This window comes from Euprymna scolopes, chromosome 26 (assembly GCF_053919585.1).
Source record: "Euprymna scolopes isolate OS-2025 chromosome 26, ASM5391958v1, whole genome shotgun sequence".
Classification (NCBI taxonomy): domain Eukaryota; kingdom Metazoa; phylum Mollusca; class Cephalopoda; order Sepiida; family Sepiolidae; genus Euprymna; species Euprymna scolopes.
The window spans coordinates 93,396,616-93,420,877 of NC_136507.1; the positions used below are offsets into that span (position 1 = coordinate 93,396,616).

A 24,262-nucleotide genomic window follows, 5' to 3' on the forward strand; every position below is an offset into this window, starting at 1 on the left:
GTTTTTTCTTGCAATCTATTTTTTCCTTTTGGCATAAAAGAAATTTGCCATAGTCGCGAACGTTTTTGACTTCCACGAGTCGTCTTCAGGCGACTGATGAATTAAAAATTGTGTTCGGTTAATTTATTGAAAAATTGATAAAATCGTTCAAAAATCATAAAAATCAGGTAAGCGTGCCTTCCCCTTCATATTGAGCCTTATTGAGGGTCAGTTTTTTTCATGTGAATGGGTAGGGCTTCAATGATTGGGAGGCGCAAATCACTATGTAAGACAGCTAAAATGGCAGTGTTTTTAATTAATATGGTCCTAAATTCGGGTTTGTGGGTGTTACGTGCTGCAAGGTGTTGGTAAATGAAACTGTTCGGAGGAAGACAGGTGATATGTTAGCCGGCAAGGTCGCTGGAAAGATGGTGGGATCCTTCTACCGCTCCAGAAAATATCTCACTACTGATGCAATTCTCTATCTATATAAAAGCCAAGTACGTCCAAGGATGAAATACTGCTGCCATATCTGGGCAGGAGCTGCTAAAAACAGCCTATCCTGCCTTGACAGAGTACAAAATAGACTTCGTGGCTTAGTGGGGGATGCCATTTTCTCTACCCTGCAACCTCTCTCCCACAGAAGAGACGTTGCGAGTCTATCCTTGTTTTATCGTTATTTCCATGGCAGGTGCTCGTCTTAGCTCCAATCTCTGATTCCCCACCCCCTCGCCAATCTTTCACGAAAAACACCCGTCTAGTTGAATCCACTGTCAAAAATTTTCCCCACTCTTTATCTGTGACTAAATCAAAACGTAGATTCCATGAACAAAGCTTCTTTCTTAGAACTGCACGCCCGTGGAACTCTGTTCCGTCTGCCTGCTTCCCACCTGACTACAAACCGGATGTCTTCAAGTCCAGCGTAAACAAATTCCCAATGAACCGCCACCTCAAGTAAACACTTCAATAAATCTCCACACTAACGTACTGTGCTTGCAATAACCCTTATCCCTGAGTGGCTTCCGGGCCTTGATAAGTGATGACCACCGTGTAAAAAAAAAAAAGAAGAGAGATATACTGATTCTAGTCATGCTGATGTATGTGTTGTTTTTGGAGATACATTCTCTTATAGGACATTTAAAAACGTACATGGCATTTGTAGTTTGGAGTAATTTGTCGTCGGGTGTAGAGTTGCTTCTTATTAGTGATTGACTTCGAACATTGGCTCGCCAAAAGGAAAAAAAATGGATTGCAAGAAAAACCAACAGGAATGATCCCTGCTATTCAATAAAACATGCATAAGAGAAAAAATGCTGGCCAAATATATTAATATATATTTCTACTTTTATATAAAAGTCACTTTGTGTGTGTGTATGTGTGTATGTGTGTGAGTTTGTGTGTGTGAGTTTGTGTGTGTGAGTTTGTGTGTGAGTTCCTTCCTTATAGGTTCCGAAACGGCTGAACCTGTCTTTTGCAAATTTCACACAAAGGTAATTTATATGTCTGGCAGTGTTCTTAGATATGTTTTGTACAAAAATCCATCGGAAAAGTATCGAAAATCGAAAAAAATCCGATCCTAAAAATAGTCTTTCTTTCTTACAGATAAAAAAACAGAGGAGATACTAAAATCTCCACAAATAACTTGTTCTTAGAAAAAAATAAAAAAGAAAAAAAAAGAAAACTGTTTGACATCCTGAAATATAGCTCAAGCCCGAGTGTACCTCACCATTTTATTTTAATTTTGTCTTATTAATGAATTCAATTTATAATAAAAGAAGCGGTACCACTTAAAATTGCCGCAAACCATTTCTTTGTTTGCATATTTTAAAAGTAAACATTAATCAGAAGTGACTTTTCCAGGGCATTCATCGTCAAACCCAAATATCAGCTGACTAGATATTGTAAACAAACACAGAAGGCAATTTGATAAATACCATTATCATTATTATTTTTTGTTTTGTTTTTTATTTAAAGATTTATTTATTTATTTATTTATTTATTGCGAATTTGTCCACCAAGCAAATTATACCTCGTAATATATAATATTCAATAGAGAATGGATTCTATAATAATACATACGCAATCTGCATGAAATAAAATATCATGTATAAATGTTTTGTATGGCCGGGCAACGCCAGGCGTCCAGCTAGTATATATATATATATATATATATATATATATATATATATATATATATATATATATATTAATATAGAAAATCACTTGTTTTTCTTCCCTATTCAACGCCGACGTATTTGCGTTTCTTCTGTTTTGATAGTCTCGGACTACTCATCTAGATACAAACACACACAATGCTTCAAGCAAACTGCATCTCTTTAATATACTTTTGCATGTTTTCGGATTCAAATATAATTTTTGTTCCGACTTTTAAATAAGAGGAAGCAAACATTCCAGCGGAAATACCATAAAGGTGAGGCCTTTCGCGATTGACAAATACATAGACGGAAATATATAAATGATAAACAGGTTAATTTAGTTTGCTTGAAGCATTGTTTAGCGTGTATATACATGAAATTTATAGAAGGCAATACAATGCAGAGGTGTAACGGATAAACACGAACTGAGCAATGGAATGAATTTTGCAGTTCCCACAATTAATACAATATATATATATATATATATATATATATATATATATATATATATATATATATATATATATATATATATATATATAGGTAGATAGATAGATAGATAGATATGACGGGTTACGTGAAAATATATTGATTTAAACAAATAGACATTCGTTTATTTAAATCTTTGCGTTGTCTGGCTTTTAAATTTTATATATATATATATATATATATATATATATATATATTAATTTTATTTATACAAACATTAATGGCTACATATGTGCATAAATGTTTCTGTAATCACCCACGTTGGGGGATTACGTCTTCAGGCCAAGAATTACCGTCGAAAGTGATATTTCCACCAAATACATTTTCCTATTTCGTTTATCAAGTTAGCATGCAACCTGGGTGGGAGTCATAAAATACGGTAAAAGGATGAGTGACGTCTTTTGAAGATAATAAACATCTTTTTCTTTCCCTTTCCAAGCTAACTTTTGGTTTTTATGGCATAAGGTACTTGAGAATTTAGTTTTCTTGTCTTGGAGTCTGTAAGTTAAGAACCTTAGCGATGGTCAGCTAAGTACTGACCGGTGCCTTTTAATCTACATCCACCCACACACACATGCAACACACATACAACACACACATACACACACATATTAATACGTATATCCAAAAGCGAATCAATGCTGTACGCTTTTTTTTTTTTTCTCCAGCACACATACTGAAACTAGACAATAACTCTTAAACTACGTAGGAATAGAGCTAAGAATTACATTAAGGTAAATAAAACAAGACAAAAATAAATAAAATGAAATAAAAATAAAAATAAAATAAAATTAAAACAAATAAAATTAAAACAAATAAACAAACAAACTATGAATAAATATAAAACACGAAAGTTATCCAAATACCACATGTACCTATATACATATATCAATATACTTATAAATGTCTAGATTTTGCCAGACCCGGGCATATATACACACACACATTACAGACATACAGAGACGAATAATAGCGTTTTTCTTTACTACTGTAGCGTGGTAACCCCATCGTACATTCAATATTATGCTATCACAGTCCAGACGGGTGGACATATATATATACATACATACATATATATATATATATATATATATATATATAAACACACATATACACACATACATACATATATATACACACACATATACATATATACATATATACATACACACATATACATACACATATAACATATATATAAACAACATTCGGACATTCATACATTCTTGCAGTCTATATTGTTACAACAATCATATACGAGGCAGCCTATTCTAATAGTTCAGAAAATATATATGCATATACATACATCTACATACAATACACACAGAAATACATCCATATCCAAACATACACACAGATATATAGATACACATATCTATAAAAATATACAAACATACCAGCATACCTAAAATATACTTATACATACATACTCATACAAATATAGACATATACATATATATCTGTACCTTGCCACCAAATGATACATCTAAAGTAGAGACAGACATGAATAAATTTACCATATAAATTCCCCTTTTCTATCAAACTCTACACGCATAGTTATATTTCATAGCCCCACCCGCTTGTTATATGTTCTTAAGTTATAGGTTTTTTTCGTAAAAATTTACACTACGTAAAAGTTTATATTGAATTCAGCATGAAGTTCATAGGCCTATCCTCATATTAAGCAAACACTCTTTCGATGGTAAGGCAGATATACATAAGATGTATCACGATAGAATAATAATATATAATGACACATGACAGAAATCAGAGTATTTAGGTTATACAAACCGAGTATATAAGCTTATATATTGTAGTAATTACCTTCATCTTTGTTTATTCACCCTAATTTCCTTTTTCTTTAATTCACCCTTCATTCCTTACTTTCTTTCATCTATATATTTCTTTCTTTTTTTTTTTTTTTTTTTTATAAATTGCTTTTCCTACCCGGTTATACAAAGATCCTATATCCATACATGCACACATCCAAAAACATCGATATGCATGCATTATTACGAGGTTCACTCAAAAACAATCTATTACTCGTTTGGTCACAAATATACCTTCATACACGTACTTGTTTCGGTTAGTAATACCATAACTGCTCGATGAAGTAGAATATTAAGCGACTTACGTAACCCATACCGGTATGATCATAGTTGCGACCTCACTAATCCTCTTCGTGGGGGGGAGGGGTTATTTGATGGGGGTTAGTTGTACTCATAATTGTTCTAGTCTACTAATTTAGAGTTCTTTAAGTGCGTGTATTCTGAAATGTTTGCAGGATATAGCAGTTTCTTTTTTAATATTTAATAATTTTCTCTGTCTTTAAACCTAGTTATCTCAAGTTTTTCTGATAAGCATAATGGACATGGTGAGTTCAATGAGTGGCAAGTATTGGCCCTCCTAATAATCTTCCATTCTATACTAGGTGTTTTATTTTCGCTAACTAATTTCCAGTAATATAACGATAAGGAAGTGTCCTTTTCATATGTTTGATTACTCATCGAGCGTGTATGTCCATAGAATCTATTTTTGAAAGTCATTTGGGTAATCTCTATGTAGAATCTTTCGTCCCTTGGGTTCTCCACCGGGAATATCCTAGCTTGGTATACCACTGATGAGGTCAGACATTCATTTTTTATTGGGCATTCCTCAGGCTTTTTACAGTTACATTTATTCACCGCAGTGTTTGCACTATTATTTTCATCTTCTCTATTAGTCGTCTTTAAAATTCTTCCATTATGCTTTTTTATAATCCTTTCTAAGTTATCACTACAGCTATAACTTAATTTTAATGTATTTTTATTAAATATTTTATGTAATATATTTTGGATATACGTATTAATATGTGTGTGTATGTGTGTGTTGTATGTGTGTTGCATGTGTGTGTGGGTGGATGTAGATTAAAAGGCACCGGTCAGTACTTAGCTGACCATCGCTAAGGTTCTTAACTTACAGACTCCAAGACAAGAAAACTAAATTCTCAAGTACCTTATGCCATAAAAACCAAAAGTTAGCTTGGAAAGGGAAAGAAAAAGATGTTTATTATCTTCAAAAGACGTCACTCATCCTTTTACCGTATTTTATGACTCCCACCCAGGTCGCATGCTAACTTGATAAACGAAATAGGAAAATGTATTTGGTGGAAATATCACTTTCGACGGTAATTCTTGGCCTGAAGACGTAATCCCCCAACGTGGGTGATTACAGAAACATGTATGCACATATGTAGCCATTAATGTTTGTATAAATAAAATTAATATACCTGCTCTGTTCACTCATTGAGCACTATTTTTGTAGACACATGTTGTTTCATTGAATGTACTTCTAGGAAACTAAACTCTACTGGCTATATATATATATATATATATATATATATATATATATATGTATGTATATATATATGTATATATATATATATATATATATATATATATATATATACTTGAAATACGTACGTGAAATACGTATATATAATAGGTTTAAAAGCCAGACAACGCAAAGATTTAAATAAGCGAATGTCTCTTTGTTTAAATCAATATATTTTGACGTAACCCGTCTTTTTCAAGATGTTTTTTTTTCAATCGTATTTTGTTATTACGAAACGAAATGAAATTATTAAGTATTTCAATTTAATTTACCATTTAAGCAACGATTTCAATGCAGGAACACTTAAATATTTCATTTCGCGCGTGTCAAGCGCGTCTTGGACTTTAAAAAAATCAGCGTTGAACAACAGCACGCGGATACTCATTAATTTCATTTTGGTTCATAAGAACACCATGCGACGGCTGAAAAAATATTGATAAAAACGGGTTACGTCAAAATTTAGCGATCTAAACAAATAAACATTCGTTTATTTAAATCTTTGCGTTATCTGGCTTTTAAACGTATTATATAGATATATCAATTTAGTTTGCAATTCAAAAAACGATTTCAATGCAGGAACACTTATATATATATATATATATATATATATATATATATATATATATATATATATATATATATATATATATATATATATATATATATATATATTATTATTATTATTATTATTATTATTATTATTATTATTATTATTATTATTATTATTATTATAGCAAGCCGCCGTTGTCCGGTCATAAAATACGCTTAAATATAATATTTTAATTCGTGCAGATTTCGGATTTATTATAATTATAGGGCCATTTCTCTATTGATTATAATATAGTACACAATATACAGTAATGGCTGTCCGGCGTTGCCTGGTCAAAAAAGGCTTAAATATTATAAATCAGAAAATGTTTTATAATTTATTTCGAAGTTAAATTTTCTGATTTTCTGGTGAGTTTACGTTAGAAAATATTGAGTATTGACATGCTAATAATGATTGTTTCTACGTATCGAAACAGTTTTGTAAAATATACGGAAATTTGGATGTGTGGAGAGAATTATATGATAAGATAAATAAAATCTTGAAAATTGGAATATAGTATATTGTCATCCATTTATATATATATATATATATATATATATATATATATATATATTGATATGCAGTTTGCTTGAAGCATTGTGTGGACTAGGTATGTAGTAGAGAATTAGAAGGCTATCACAATGCGAGAAATGAGATATAGTCGTTGTTGTTGGAAGAAGACGAAAAAAAGTGGCGATTTAGAAATCAATAAGTACATACATATATGTCTATATATACACATATATTTATTCAGTTGTATTAAATACAAATGTCTTACTTGTTATGTCTGCGACAATATCCATAATAATTTCGGAAAAATTCCCTTTTCAAATGGTAGACGTGACAGATCGATACATACATATATATATATATATATATATATATATATATATATATATATATATATATATATATATATATATTATAAGGTAAAATTAAAAGCCAAGAACAATGCGAGTTTTTTTTTATAGAGTAAAATTAAATGCAAACAAAAGAAATAAATTTCTTTTTTTGTTGTTTGTTTTTTCTTTTTCACACAAATTTTAACTCTAAACAACAGTAATTTTTTTTTCTGTTGTATTCAATGGTGTTATAAATCTCAATATATTTCAGACTTATTAGTCCTTTTTCAAGAGAAGACAGCGGAAGAGTGTTCAAAATTGGAAAAATTGGAAAAGTAGCCGCAGAGAGTTTGCCACGTGATACCGCGAAATATAGAACAAAAAATGACGTTAGGAGAACGTTAAAATAAATCAGTTGATGTTTGAAATACTTGTTGCGTTTGTGAATCAAGGGAGATGACTATTCAAGCAAGGTTTTTTTTTATATTAACTATTGTTTTTCTTATGTTTTAAACTTATATTATAAAAGCGGAGCTCAATTCCAGTCTATTGTTTAGTGTGGGAGTATTTTTTGAAATAATTAAAGATTCGAGGATACGAAGTTGACCTACGTTTCTTGAAGAAGCAAGGATGTTGATGTGAAAATCTGGTTCTGAATTAATGCAAGTGCGAATATGTTTATAGAACGACGAAGCAGTAGTGTTTAAGTGCTCTTTAATGCGGTGATGAAGCAATCTGGTAGTGCTAACTCTCTTTCCACAACTGAAACGGATCTCCTTTCACTTGGCCCTAAGTTTATCACCACAATGAAACTGACGGATAAAGCTAAACTCAACATAGAAACGCAGTTCTGCAGAACTGCTTACCACCTTAAATGGCTGCACGCTTTTGCCCCGCACGATAACAAGGACACCCCCCTCAACCTCTCAGGTAATCACAACACCTCTTTTCCTGTTTTTCAGCTTGATCACCCTTTATACCCACCTCCTAATAATATTCCACTAGATCTAAAACTTTCAAGGTTAAAGCATAAAATCCTCAGAATACTTGAACGCGAACAACACCATATTACCCCCAATCTTACCAGGAACCAATACCTCACCCTTAAATCCCTTAAAGACAAAGATTTAGTTTACTTACCCTCTGATAAGGGCAGAGAATTTTGCGTTATATCACAGGAATCTTATAACAACCTTGCTATAGAGCATCTTTCCAATACCGACCTTTACACCCCAGCACATAATATCACTGCTACTCGTATTGAGAACAACATTAACAAGACATGGTCTCAAATTTGTTTTAAAAGAAATCTCCCAAAACAACACAGACTAAATTTTATTACTAAATACAGCAAATTACCTACCTTTTATCACCTTATTAAAACCCACAAAAATAGCACACACACACAGATCAGACCCATTGTTTCAAGCGTTAACGGTCCCCTTTATAAAATCTCTTGGTTAATATCCCGCCTACTTAAACCTCTACTCTCTACCTTCCCAGCCCATGTTAGTAGTTCCAACCAAGTAATTAATAGACTCAACGATCTACCACACCATCTACTCAAACTATACAGATACCCATTTAGCCTAGACGTCGTTTCTTTATACACCTCCATTCCTGCACATCCAGCCATCAATCTCATGGCAGACATTATAGCATCTAAAAACCCACAATGCTTCGGAATTACTCCAGGAGATCTCTTACAACTCCTCCGTATTATAGTAGACAACACTTACTTTACTTTCCTACAAAACACGTTCAAACAAGTATCTGGACTACCCATGGGCTCCAGTCTATCCGGTATTCTTGCCATTGCTTATATGGACAAACTCGAAAGACACACCCTTAGTACCTGCTACTCATATCTCCTTTTTACTAGATATATCGATGACATTTTAATTATCACATACTCCCGCGAAGAAGCTATTAACATTTCCCACAAATTCAATAACGCCGACCCAAACTTAAAATTTACTATAGAACACCCAGACTCTTCTGAATCTCTTTCTCTACTTGATTTTAAAATACAAATTAAAAAAAATGGTGCCATATGCATTGAATTCTACAGAAAACCCGCCAGCAAACGCCTCTTCGTACATTTCAAATCTGCACTACCTCTCAAGGACAAACTAAACTACGCACATGCCGAAATCTCACGCATACAAGACAAATGCACTAACATCTCCGACAAACATACACACACTAACAATTTCCTACAGACCCTCTCACTAAACGGCTACCCTAATACGATCCTATCCTCACTTAAAAAAAAAAACGCAACACCCGACCCTTCTCTAACAATTGTTTTCTAAAACTACCCTTCCTCAGTGACAAAATCTCATCTTCAATCCGAAAAGCCATCCGCAGCGAGGGACTCAACATTCAACTCATCCACACTGGATCTACTTTAAGACAACAGCTCAACCGAAAACATCCATCGCATACACCTTCCCCTTGTTCACTCTCTAATTGCCCAATATCACACACAGGTTTATGCTTTAAGAACCACGTTGTTTACGACCTACAATGCGCTAAATGCAGTGCATCTTACATCGGAAGCACTACCAGATTGCTTCATCACCGCATTAAAGAGCACTTAAACACTACTGCTTCGTCGTTCTATAAACATATTCGCACTTGCATTAATTCAGAACCAGATTTTCACATCAACATCCTTGCTTCTTCAAGAAACGTAGGTCAACTTCGTATCCTCGAATCTTTAATTATTTCAAAAAATACTCCCACACTAAACAATAGACTGGAATTGAGCTCCGCTTTTATAATATAAGTTTAAAACATAAGAAAAACAATAATTAATATAAAAAAAAAACCTTGCTTGAATAGTCATCTCCCTTGATTCACAAACGCAACAAGTATTTCAAACATCAACTGATTTATTTTAACGTTCTCCTAACGTCATTTTTTGTTCTATATTTCGCGGTATCACGTGGCAAACTCTCTGCGGCTACTTTTCCAATTTTTCCAATTTTGAACACTCTTCCGCTGTCTTCTCTTGAAAAAGGACTAATAAGTCTGAAATATATTGAGATTTATAACACCATTGAATACAACAGAAAAAAAAATTACTGTTGTTTAGAGTTAAAATTTGTGTGAAAAAGAAAAAACAAACAACAAAAAAAAGAAATTTATTTCTTTTGTTTGCATTTAATTTTACTCTATAAAAAAAAAAATCTCGCATTGTTCTTGGCTTTTAATTTTACCTTATAATTTTCTTCAACAATGCTTCAAGCAAACTACAACCTACTTATATATATATATATATATATATATATATATATATATATATATATTATTCTTATGTAAATACATCCATATCTTGCTATGATGTGCAGACCATTTCAATCATATTTTGTTGTTTCATCAGGCAAGAAAAATTAAAATACAAAAATTATAAAGGCTCCAGACCTTTTCGAATTTTGGGGAGAGAAAATATGCCATGACTGGCGTGAAGCAAAGCTAAAGGTTTTATTCTAAGAACTTTATCTTTTCTTCACGCCAGTCATGGCATATTTTCTCTCTTCAAAATTATTATTTTTTTAATTTTTGTATTTTAATTATTCTTGCCTGATTAAATCAAATATAATTGAAACAGTTTGCACATCGTAGCAAGGTATGACTGTATTTACATAAAGAATAATGAAAAAGATAATTTGCTCTCTTTGATTGAGCACTATCAACGACCCTCGTTGAAATTCAATTATTCTTAATTTTTGGATACCTATCTACCTGGAATGCACACACACACACACACACACACACACACACACACACACACACATATATATATATATATATATATATATATATATATATATATATATATATATATATATATATATATATTTCTTATTGATTTTTTAACGATAAATACGATTAAATAGCGGCTTCGCTTTGAAACTCGTTTTGCTTAGAAAATCGCCCACATTTTATTTGGACGTATATAATATTTTTATTTATTTATGTTTTTTTACTGTTTTAAATATATATATATATGTATTAGTGGTCTGGCAAGGTCACAGGCGAGACAACCAAGCTAAAAAACTCCGAAGCAGAATTCATCCCAAAGCAGCACAACTAAAGATTGCCTGCTGGGACGCTATATATATAAATGTATGCTAAATTGAGCATATTTTATAGATTTTAAAATATAGTTTTTTTTTACCAATTATCATAAAATTTTAATTATAGAATAGTATTATAATTTTCTAAAAACCTGCAAATTTTTAAGTATTTTCGCCCCATAGAATCGAAGATATGACCATTTCAATATTCAGTTTAACGATGAGTACAGATATCCATAAATAGATATACCACTTTAGGGGCAATTTTTAAAGTTTAAAATCTCGGCAACTACTCATCAGAAGTTAATAAATAAAGGCTCGTTTGAAAGCTAATGACCTGAATTGTGCAGTGAGTGAAAATTGCCCTTAAGGTCGAACATTACTGTTTCAAGAAGTGGGGGATAACTTTTCTATATTACTTTAACGTAAAATATACACATACTTTATGGTCACCTTGGCAATAAAGTAGATGTTCATTTTACGTTAAATTAATATAGAAAAGTGACCCCCACTATATAATTTCTTTATATTTTGGAAACTACTTGTTTCCTGGTATTTACTGTTATTTTTGTTTTCAGCACCCTCGAAAACCAATAGTAGTAGTGACGTTAAAGGATTTTTCGGGGTGGAAAGATACTGCACCTTTACCAATATTTCAATCATTTGTTTTCGTAGTTTTGCATATGAATTGCAAAATATCTGATATTTCCCCAAAACCTCTGACCTTGATGAAGAGAAGCCAAAAACTTGCTGCTATGGTTTCAAATTATCTTAAATAACAGTAAGTGGAGACTTGATTCCAAAAATTTTTCATATGTTATATCTCTCCTCTTGGCTTTTCATACATAAAGTAAGTTTCACAGTGTATAACAATTATTTGATACTGGAGATATTCATAATCGTACCCTATTTCCAAACGAGGGGAGATATAACATAATAATAATAATTGGAATTAACTCTCACCGTTGCGTTATTTCAGGTCATTTGAAACCATAGCAGTAAGTTTTTGTCTCCCCTCCATCAAGGCCAGATGTTTTGGAGAAATATATATATATATATTTCACACCACCGATGAAGACTGAAGGATCGGTCGAAAATTATGTACTTGTAAAAAAAGTTTTTTAATTTTTTTCATAATATTATTTTGTATTCTGCACCTCACCAATTGAACACGAATAAAGAAAAGTTATAAGTTTTTATACTTTTCGTATTCTTTTTTGTACATTTCCATTATATATATATATATATATATATATATATATATATATATATATATATATATATATATATATATATATATATATATATATATATACTTACCTTCATGGGGTCAACAAGAAACAGAGATTCCGTGCTTGAAAGTAGAAAAGTCGTCATCCATTCTTCAGATTTCGTCTTGCCCCACTGCATGCTAAATAAGATTACGAAGAAACCAGATGCCGTTATGCCAAGAAAGGCGAGTGTCCAACCAATATAAACGCACCAATGTGGCAGGATTCCGTTTTCAGAAAAGCCTGAATCGGTGTCCCACTCGACATCGCCTGTCTCCGCATCGGTTTCTTTGCGCTTTCCCGGTCTCTTGTATTTCGGCGGTTTGGAATTCTTAAAGAATACCAAAACAAGCAAAGTCGGTGGCAACGTGATTGCAATACTCTGTATGGATATGGCGATTTGAGCCAGGCTGAACCGCAACGGACCCAGTGTGATTTGGTTTGGCTTTACGAGGTTTTCTTCCGTACGGTAAAACATTGCGTTGATTATCATCGTCAGGTAGAGGACCAGGGTACAGCAGGTGACTCGTTGCGCACGGGTGAACTGATCATAACAGGGTCGCATGTAGGCCGAAAACCAAAGGTGACCGTCGGTCATTGAGTTGTACATGTTCTCTTTGAAACGACATGCAAATGTCATTTCGTCATCGAACCTGTTGCAGGGGATGATGTAAAGAGGTCGGCCATGATCGCTGGCGGTCAGCCAACTGTTACACCGGAAGATAAATCTAAAATAAGGAGAAAGTAAATCGTGAACAAGAAACTAGATAGATAGATAGATAGATAGATAGATAGATAGATTGTGTAGCGGAGGGGCGTTCATATTGGAGACACATAATAACGGGAGACTCAGAACAGGGATAACGACGACGATGACAATACTGAGGGAGACATTTATAACAGACTTGGATGATAATTCTTTTATCATATTATTATACGGAACTGGGATATTTATACAGTTCTTGTAAACACAGAGGAGGGGGACACATACTTGGGGGTTATACAATGTTCATTTATAAATGAATATACAAATCCCATTTACCTTTCGGTTGTAATGACGCCACGAAGACAAACAGTTACAAAATATTAGATGCTTTCTTTATTCATCTGTCAGCCGATTGATGATGTCAGAGATTCAAACTTGTATAGCTACATGGTCTCACTTCCACCCTTCGCCTCCAAGGGCATCAGCCCCCAGTCTCTAACTGACTCTATCACTGTGACTGTGATTGTCTGGTTATCTTTTAACTTCGGACCTCATCTCAATATATGGAGAATCTTATGTTTATCACATCAGACGCGTGCTGTTAACCAACGTGGCTAATTTTTCACGTGGATTTTACATATTTTTGTCAAAACACACTTTTGGCAAACAAAAAATTCTCAATTTTAATTGTTCAATATCTAACCTATTTTTAATCATTATCGTATTGTCCATTCTTTTAACTGACATATTTAATACCCAGTTATTTCTAAAAGAATTAACAGCCGACTGCATTCCTAGGATTTCATCCATTATCTTTTTAACACTTGCCTACAGGGTTCGATTCTAGCCTTTTCCTTATATCATTTTCACTTATATAGTCTGCCTTCTTATTTACATGAGAAGGGGGAAGCCCTTCTTCTGTAACATAGATATAGACAAAATTTATTCCCAAACTGAAATCACGAAATAAATGTAAAAAATTGAAAATATTTGTGGCTATCCACATAAAAAGCTAAAGCCTATAATCAACGCCGTTATATTCCATACAAGCACAAAAGTTTAAAATAATTATCGTAATCCTCACATCTCTTTCCCTTAATGCGATCCAGTTACTGATCTCAGTATCTCGGTTGCTGGTGACCTTTCTATGAAACCTAGCAGTCTGCATTTGTCATTTATAGACGTTTCATTTCCATTAATTCTAGTGTTAATTACTGCTGGTCCAGATGTAACGTACTATTCAATGGAGTCAAATGTTTACTTTGTCAGTGGGTTCAAATCTTCAGACAAGCAGCAATTATCACTTTCTACACTGATGATTGAGAATGCATGAAACACGAGTGTCAGTAGGTATAAAAATAATTATTCATATATATATGTATTCTTGGAAAAAGATTTCTGCCTCAACAGAAAAATATTGAACAAAATGTTTACCCGGAAAATTATTTTACCGAAAACTATTAATATTAAACTTTAAAAAGGAAGATACTAGAATTAAAAAAATATATATATTAACACTCAATCAGACGTGCCTTATGCACTAATAAAATTCATTTCTCTCTGATAGGCTCATAAGAGTAGTGGGTGATGGGCAGAAATCATAGGCCCACAGTATCTTCCTGATCTACATCAATGATCTTCCAAAACACATACTTAAATCATTCGTTGACATCTATGCTGATGACACGACCATCTATGGCAATACATCAAAGTTCTTTCTAATTCTCTCTCTCCTCTGATCTTGAGCGCGTGGTACAGTGGGAGAAGAGGTGGTTGGTTACTTTTAATGCATCTCAAACCAAGCTCCTATCTTTACATCATCAACGCTCTGATCCTCATCTGGCATCAATTGAAATGGATGGCTCTCGTCTTGGGGGGGCTCCATGTTTTGACAAGCTTCTGGATTTGACCTGTACTCCTGATCTGAAATGGAACACGTACATCAAATCTGTTGCCAAGGTCGCTGGGAAGATGGTGGGATCCTTCTACCGCTCCAGAAGATATCTCACTACTGATGCAATTCTCTATTTGTATAAGAGCCAAGTAGTCCAAGGATGGTGTACTGCTATCACATCTGGGCAGGAGCTACTAAAAACAGCCTATCCTGTCTTGACAGAGTACAAAATAGACTTCGTGGCTTAGTGGTGGATGCCCTTTTCTCTTCCCTGCGACCTCTCTCCCACAGAAGAGACGTTGCGAGCCAGTCTTTGTTTTATCGTTATTTCCATGGCAGGTACTCGTCTGAGCTCTAATCTCTGATCCCCCTCGCCAATCTTTCACAATAAACACCCATCTAGCTGAAACCACTATCATTAATTTTCCACACTCTTTATCTGTGCCTAAAACAAAGCGTAGATTCCATGAACAAAGTTTCTCTCTAAAAAGTGAACGACTGTGGAACTTTCTTCCGCTTGCCTGTTTCCCACCTGACTATGACCTGGATGTCTTCAAGTCCAACATAAACAAATTCCTGATGAACCGCCCTCTTTAGTAAGACACTTTATCAAATCTCCATTACTAACGATTACTACGATACTATCCCATTGATTACTGTACACGCAATAACCCTTATCCACGAGTTGCTTCCGAGCCTTGATAAGTGGTAACCTCCATGTAAAGAAAAATGTAATTAGCATTTTGTTGCACTTTGTAAGATATTAGATATTTATAAATTTTCTCATTATAAAAAACGATTATCGTATTGATTACAATTTTTTTGACAGAAGAAATAAAACTAATTGCATATAAATCTGATATTTTCCCACGCGCTCATATACACTGTGTTACATTCCTTCTGACTTTATGTATTTTTTTTAGATAAGGATTGATAATTTGTATTTTTTAAATTATTCGGACTACTGTTCTCATTATAGATATTATTCTGATAAACCCCCCTGCCGATGTAACCATCGACCTTCTTCGGACGCGTCTTTTCGTATTCATAAATTCAAACTCGGAAATTTGTACGGAAGTTTGAACAGAACTTTCATTTCGTCCACGGAGGTAGCTTGCTCTCGTTCTGGCAGTCATAATAGAGTAGAAGTCTTAAGTAATTAGTACAGCCCACACTGAGGATTGAATCTAGAGCTAAGTTATAATTGGTTCTACTGACAATCTAAAAAGAAATATTTTGAAATAAAGAAACTTTAATAACTGTTTCAGCACATTAAAAATATGCAGGTCGGTAGATAATTAAATTCTACTGCGTATAGTATTTCACATGGTGTTATTTCTTTTTGGTCGTTTACGATTTTTCGACTGTTCACTATTCTGCACTTCAAACAATTACTATTGCTTTGTACGTCTCCGAGAGTTAGCTATCGGCGAAAGAAGTCGAAACATTCAAAATGTATGAATGACTTTTTTGTGGTATCCATTTACCTTTTCCGTGTCGACGTATTTAGATTCTATAAACGACGTGGGCAACGACATGTCATTCCAAACTCGGACTTACACTCTCGATACGGAACAACTCACGTTTTTTCAGTGTTCACTTCCATCACTTCAAACCGATCGAGGAACCAGGAGGATTCTTCTCCGCGCCCGGAAGCGTCCGTCCAGATTTTTAAGAAGAGTAAATCGCCCAAATGATCTGGGGTACTCATCACAAATTTTCGCACCGAACCAGATTTAAATCCCTAAAAGATGAACAAGAAGAAAACGAAAATTAAACATTTAATGGCAAAAAAAAAAAAATTATACATCACAAACTGCACGATTGTGGAACTGTCTTCGTTTTCCTGCTTTCCAGCTGACTAAAATATGGTTGTCTTCAAGTCCAATGTAAACAAGTTCTTGATAAGCCATTCCCCTTAAGTTAACAAATTTACTGAATTTCCATTACTAACATTTACTATATTGTCCAATTGACTACTGTACACTCTTTAACCCTTATCCTCGAGTGCCCCCAGGGCCTTGATAAGTGGTGACGCCTATGCAAAAAAAAAGTCACAAAAATATATTAATAAAAATGAAACTCTTCTAGTATCGGATAATTCAGATAATCCAGAAAATATTTAATTTTTGGCGCAATTCTTTACATGTATTAGGTTGAAAAGAAATTTTAAATTTTGATTTCAAATGATGTATTTTCAAATAAGTTTTCGTTATAATACCTTTACTTTATATATCGTTTTAAAGAGTGTTTTTCACTCTATCTAATCGTTTAAATTACAATCGTTTTAAAACAGTTATGTCTTCTTTTCAGAACGTTGAATACCGTTCTGACATCTTCTGGAAGGCCCCATGGAAGCCCTCTTGTGTGAGCTTGTCAATGACCCCTCTCTCACAGCTTCTTTCATCTCCTCAATTGTCTCATAACGACAGCCTCTAAGGTTTTCCCTGGGCTTAGGGAATAATCAAAAGTCACAAGGAGAAAGGTGTGGCCTATAGGGAGGGCAAGGAACTGTCTTTATGTCCATCTTGGTCAAATAGTCTGTGACAAGGATGGAGTTGTGGACTGGTGAATTCGCACAAATCTTCCGCATCCTCAGTTCCTTTCGAATAATTATGTACAGTTCCCACACTGACATCAAACTGTGTACTTATTGTCTCTATAGACACCCGATTATCCTTATCCATGAAATTCTTTATTTGGCCTATCAACTTACGTGTTATTACTTCCTTACCCCTCCCACACCTCTCATCATCCCTCACAAACTCCTCGACTTCCTTGAATCTATTATGCTACTCAAAAACTGATGCTCGATTCAGGTAAGATGGTCTAAAAGCAGTCTTAAGCATTCATACATTTCTGTGGCATTTTTTAAAATGTTTATAACAGAATTTTATTGCATATCGTTCTTCTAAAGTGTCCTTATATCCAGATTGCATTTTTGAAATTTACCAGCTGTGAAAATTAGGCTTTAGTAGGGTGTATTCCAGTTCCTGCTGTAGCTGTTCATTTGAACCTGAAATCACAAAAATTGGTCAGTCATCTCACAGGATGTATAGCAATAGCATACTGAATTTTCAAGAGCCTACGGCAATTTTAAATGCCTGTGCAAAAAAGTCTGGAAACTTATTGAAGGCACCTCGGATATATATTTGCTTCAAATATTTAACTTGTCTTTATTTAACCTTTCGTTTTTTGTTTTAAATATTTAATTTGTTCCGATCATTATTGTTACAACTACTCCTTTATCTGTTAAATATTTCGTTTGGATACATCTGGCTTATCAATACAAACTGCATAACTAAGCTAGCTAACGTACTTGACACTTATCGTAGGCCCCAACCTCTTAAAAATATTTCGATTTCTAAATAAAATAACTGCGTATTTTAAACATTTTTAGTTATAAGATAGAGTTTCAATTCAATAATAAAAAAAAATGTAAATACCCTGGAATATATTATTATTCATCGGACTACTGTTCTCATCTTGAGTGTGATTTTCACAACGTTTCGATCGATATAACCTCCGACCTTCTTCCGGTGTATCTTGTCGAACTCGGGAATGTTTCCGTTGAACTCGGGAATTTGGACGAAATTTCGAGCAGAACCCTTTATTTACTTCACGGGGGTAGCGTGCTCTTGTTCCGTCAGCCATGACTGGATAGAGGTCGTAAGTAATTCGCAAATGTATATTTCGATCGCCCACACTGAGGATTGAACCTTCAACCTTCAGGAGAATATCACTTTTACAATTGATTTTTCCCAGTACTCTAAGCACTGCGCCACAGGTCCCTGCGGTCCTTGCAATAATAAAAAAATGTACATACCCTGGGATGTATATATTTTTTAAACTCACGTTTACCCCCAAAAAAGGCATACCGCCAATGGAGACTTATTTAAGGCACCTCGTAAGTCTTTTCTGTCCAATCATTGTTGTCAGACGATTATCTGACAAGACAAGTAGGTTTCACCAAATTGTTATTCTTTGATTTCTATTGTCGTCACGAAAAAAGATGTGCTCGTTTTAAAGGTGGAGAGATTAGGATTTTCGATTGTCATTTATTGATTGAGAAATAGCGAAATAAACAAGTGGAGATAAAAGCTGTTGCTTTCGGCGAATCTACTTTGTCTGCGAAAACTTATGTGGGCACCATTTTATTGTCGTGTACAATTCCGTATCTGTAAGAATAGAATTGAAGAAAGTCACACGCACTAAAATCTGTCGCGTGGACCCTTGCTTGTGTTGGATGACAGCTTGCGATAAGGTGTGGATTGTTGATTATATTGACCTGAGTTTCTAATTTCAACGAATCGAGGCGTTTTGTTGGTTGGTTGGTTGTTTTTGTTTTACGAAATACCAACCCTTTTCAGGTTATTTAATGCCGAATCTAGTGATTTTGAAGAACGATTTTTTAATAGAGTATATTTGTTTTGTTTTTTTTAAAGTCGGTTTCTATTCAACCCATAGTTGGGACTCTAACAGGTACTACCACTCCGGGTCAGAGTGGACCTGAGAGCAATGGCAATTAAAGGGTGGCTCCACACTCCCCAAAGCCTGCAAGCTGGGGCCTCACCATCGGATATAGTTTAAGGTCATATTCAGGATCGAGGCGTTTTGTGGTTATGTCACTATTGATAAATTCTCTCACTCTCTATCGTTGCCTAAACCTAAACACCGATTCCATGAACAGACCTTCTTCCTAAACACCGATTCCATGAACAGACCTTCTGCCATGCCTGTGGAACTCTGTTTCACTGGTCTCCTTTCCAGCTGACTGCAATATCATTACCTTCAATCTCAACGTAAATAAGTCCTTGTTGAGCCGTCCTCGTAAATAATCTACCTATACCAAATTACTTTAAAAACGATTATTACCCAACTGTCTCAATGACTACAATACACACATTAATCCTTATCCCCGAGTGGCCTCCGCGCCTTGATATGTGATGACCCCTTAATAAAAAAAATATGCGGCTGAGTGGTTAACGACACGAATAAAAACCAGAGTCGGCTAATTTGAGTACAGCTTATTAAACAGAAACACTTTCCCCAAACCCACAGCTGACCTTGTGTCTAACGTCCTGGAGAAGAGGTAAATAGTTTATCAGCATACATACTCTTAACTGCGGCTGTTACACTAACAATGGTGTATTGAGGATATAAATGGATACATTAGCGTGTAAGGACCCCAGTAGATGAGTGAAATAAGATGAACAGCTTTCGATCGACACCGGTTCACCTTAACCTTCGCACAATGCAGTCTGTAAAAAAGCATAACAAACAAATTTTCGGTTTTCGACAGCATTTTCTTGCTTTTTTTTTTTTTTTTTTTTTTTTTTTTGCAGAGTGCGCATTTTGTATTTACAATATAGGGTCAGTTTTTTTTTTCTCCAATGCAGGGTGCGTTCTTTTTTTTTTTTTTTACAATATAGGGTGCGTTTTTATTTTCAATGCAGGATGCGTTTTCATTTTCAATGCAGGATGCGTTTTTATTTTCAATGCAGGCTGCGTTTTTATTTTCAATGCAGGATGCGTTTTCATTTTCAATGCAGGATGCGTTTTTATTTTCAATGCAGGCTGCGTTTTTATTTTCAATGCAGGATGCGTTTTCATTTTCAATGCAGGATGCGTTTTTATTTTCAATGCAGGATGCGTTTTTATTTTCAATGCAGGCTGCGTTTTCATTTTCAATGCAGGATGCGTTTTTATTTTCAATGCAGGATGCGTTTTTATTTTCAATGCAGGCTGCGTTTTCATTTTCAATGCAGGATGCGTTTTTATTTTCAATGAAGAATGCGTTTTTATTTTCAATGCAGGATGCGTTTTCATTTTCAATGCAGGATGCGTTTTTATTTTCAATGCAGGCTGCGTATTTATTTTCAATGCAGGATGCGTTTTCATTTTCAATGCAGGATGCGTTTTCATTTTCAATGCAGGATGCGTTTTTATTTTCAATGCAGGCTGCGTTTTCATTTTCAATGCAGGATGCGTTTTTATTTTCAATGAAGAATGCGTTTTTATTTTCAATGCAGGATGCGTTTTCATTTTCAATGCAAGATGCGTTTTCATTTTCAATGCAAGATGCGTTTTTATTTTTAATAAAGAATGCGTTTTTATTTTCAATGTAGGATGCGTTTTTATTTTCAATGTAGGATGCGTTTTTATTTTCAATGCAAGATGCGTTTATATTTTCAATGTAGGATGCGTTTTCATTTTCAATGCAGGATGCGTTTTTATTTTCAATAAAGAATGCGTTTTTATTTTCAATGTAGGATGCGTTTTTATTTTCAATAAAGAATGCGTTTTTATTTTCAATAAAGAATGCGTTTTTATTTTCAATAAAGAATGCGTTTTTATTTTCAATAAAGAATGCGTTTTTATTTTCAATAAAGAATGCGTTTTTATTTTCAATGCAAGATGCGTTTTTATTTTCAATGTAGGATGCGTTTTTATTTTCAATGCAAGATGCGTTTTTATTTTCAATGTAGGATGCGTTTTTATTTTCAATGCAGGCTGCGTTTTCATTTTCAATGCAGGATGCGTTTTTATTTTCAATGCAGGCTGCGTTTTCATTTTCAATGCAGGATGCGTTTTTATTTTCAATGCAGGCTGCGTTTTCATTTTCAATGCAGGATGCGTTTTTATTTTCAATGCAGGATGCGTTTTCATTTTCAATGCAGGATGCGTTTTTATTTTCAATGCAGGCTGCGTTTTCATTTTCAATGCAGGATGCGTTTTTATTTTCAATGAAGAATGCGTTTTTATTTTCAATGCAGGATGCGTTTTCATTTTCAATGCAAGATGCGTTTTCATTTTCAATGCAAGATGCGTTTTTATTTTCAATAAAGAATGCGTTTTTATTTTCAATGTAGGATGCGTTTTTATTTTCAATGTAGGATGCGTTTTCATTTTCAATGCAGGATGCGTTTTTATTTTCAATGTAGGATGCGTTTTTATTTTCAATAAAGAATGCGTTTTTATTTTCAATGTAGGATGCGTTTTTATTTTCAATGTAGGATGCGTTTTTATTTTCAATGTAGGATGCGTTTTTATTTTCAATAAAGAATGCGTTTTTATTTTCAATAAAGAATGCGTTTTTATTTTCAATGTAGGATGCGTTTTTATTTTCAATAAAGAATGCGTTTTTATTTTCAATGCAGGATGCGTTTTTATTTTCAATAAAGAATGCGTTTTTATTTTCAATGTAGGATGCGTTTTCATTTTCAATGCAGGATGCGTTTTTATTTTCAATGTAGGATGCGTTTTTATTTTCAATAAAGAATGCGTTTTTATTTTCAATGCAGGATGCGTTTTTATTTTCAATGTAGGATGCGTTTTTATTTTCAATAAAGAATGCGTTTTTATTTTCAATAAAGAATGCGTTTTTATTTTCAATAAAGAATGCGTTTTTATTTTCAATAAAGAATGCGTTTTTATTTTCAATGTAGGATGTGTTTTTATTTTCAATGCAAGATGCGTTTTTATTTTCAATGTAGGATGCGTTTTTATTTTCAATGTAGGATGCGTTTTTATTTTCAATGCAAGATGCGTTTTTATTTTCAATGTAGGATGCGTTTTTATTTTCAATGCAGGATGCGTTTTTATTTTCAATGTAGGATGCGTTTTTATTTTCAATAAAGAATGCGTTTTTATTTTCAATAAAGAATGCGTTTTTATTTTCAATAAAGAATGCGTTTTTATTTTCAATAAAGAATGCGTTTTTATTTTCAATAAAGAATGCGTTTTTATTTTCAATAAAGAATGCGTTTTTATTTTCAATGCAAGATGCGTTTTTATTTTCAATGTAGGATGCGTTTTTATTTTCAATGCAGGATGCGTTTTTATTTTCAATGTAGGATGCGTTTTTATTTTCAATAAAGAATGCGTTTTTATTTTCAATAAAGAATGCGTTTTTATTTTCAATAAAGAATGCGTTTTTATTTTCAATAAAGAATGCGTTTTTATTTTCAATGTAGGATGCGTTTTTATTTTCAATGTAGGATGCGTTTTTATTTTCAATGCAAGATGCGTTTTTATTTTCAATGTAGGATGCGTTTTTATTTTCAATGCAGGATGCGTTTTTATTTTCAATGTAGGATGCGTTTTTATTTTCAATAAAGAATGCGTTTTTATTTTCAATAAAGAATGCGTTTTTATTTTCAATAAAGAATGCGTTTTTATTTTCAATAAAGAATGCGTTTTTATTTTCAATGTAGGATGCGTTTTTATTTTCAATGCAAGATGCGTTTTTATTTTCAATGTAGGATGCGTTTTTATTTTCAATGCAGGATGCGTTTTTATTTTCAATGTAGGATGCGTTTTTATTTTCAATGTAGGATGCGTTTTTATTTTCAATGTAGGATGCGTTTTTATTTTCAATGTAGGATGCGTTTTTATTTTCAATGCAGGATGCGTTTTTATTTTCAATGTAGGATGCGTTTTTATTTTCAATAAAGAATGCGTTTTTATTTTCAATAAAGAATGCGTTTTTATTTTCAATAAAGAATGCGTTTTTATTTTCAATAAAGAATGCGTTTTTATTTTCAATGTAGGATGCGTTTTTATTTTCAATGCAAGATGCGTTTTTATTTTCAATGTAGGATGCGTTTTTATTTTCAATGCAGGATGCGTTTTTATTTTCAATGTAGGATGCGTTTTTATTTTCAATAAAGAATGCGTTTTTATTTTCAATAAAGAATGCGTTTTTATTTTCAATGTAGGATGCGTTTTTATTTTCAATAAAGAATGCGTTTTTATTTTCAATAAAGGATGCGTTTTTATTTTCAATGTAGGATGCGTTTTTATTTTCAATAAAGAATGCGTTTTTATTTTCAATAAAGGATGCGTTTTTATTTTCAATGTAGGATGCGTTTTTATTT

At 33.4% G+C, this 24,262-nt stretch overlaps 1 protein-coding gene across 1 annotated transcript in view; it reads right to left on the minus strand.

Annotated features, from left to right (window-relative positions):
* LOC145247845 (polycystin-1-like protein 2) overlaps nucleotides 1-24,262 on the minus strand; it is a 194,003-nt gene that overhangs the window by 102,409 nt on the left and 67,332 nt on the right. Inside the window, exons 7-8 of the mRNA XM_080109468.1 lie at nucleotides 16,967-17,127; nucleotides 12,833-13,511 (exon numbers count right to left, since the gene is read on the minus strand). Of these exons, the coding sequence (XP_079965594.1) occupies nucleotides 12,833-13,511; nucleotides 16,967-17,127 (840 nt within the window). The remainder of the gene's footprint in view (nucleotides 1-12,832; nucleotides 13,512-16,966; nucleotides 17,128-24,262) is intronic.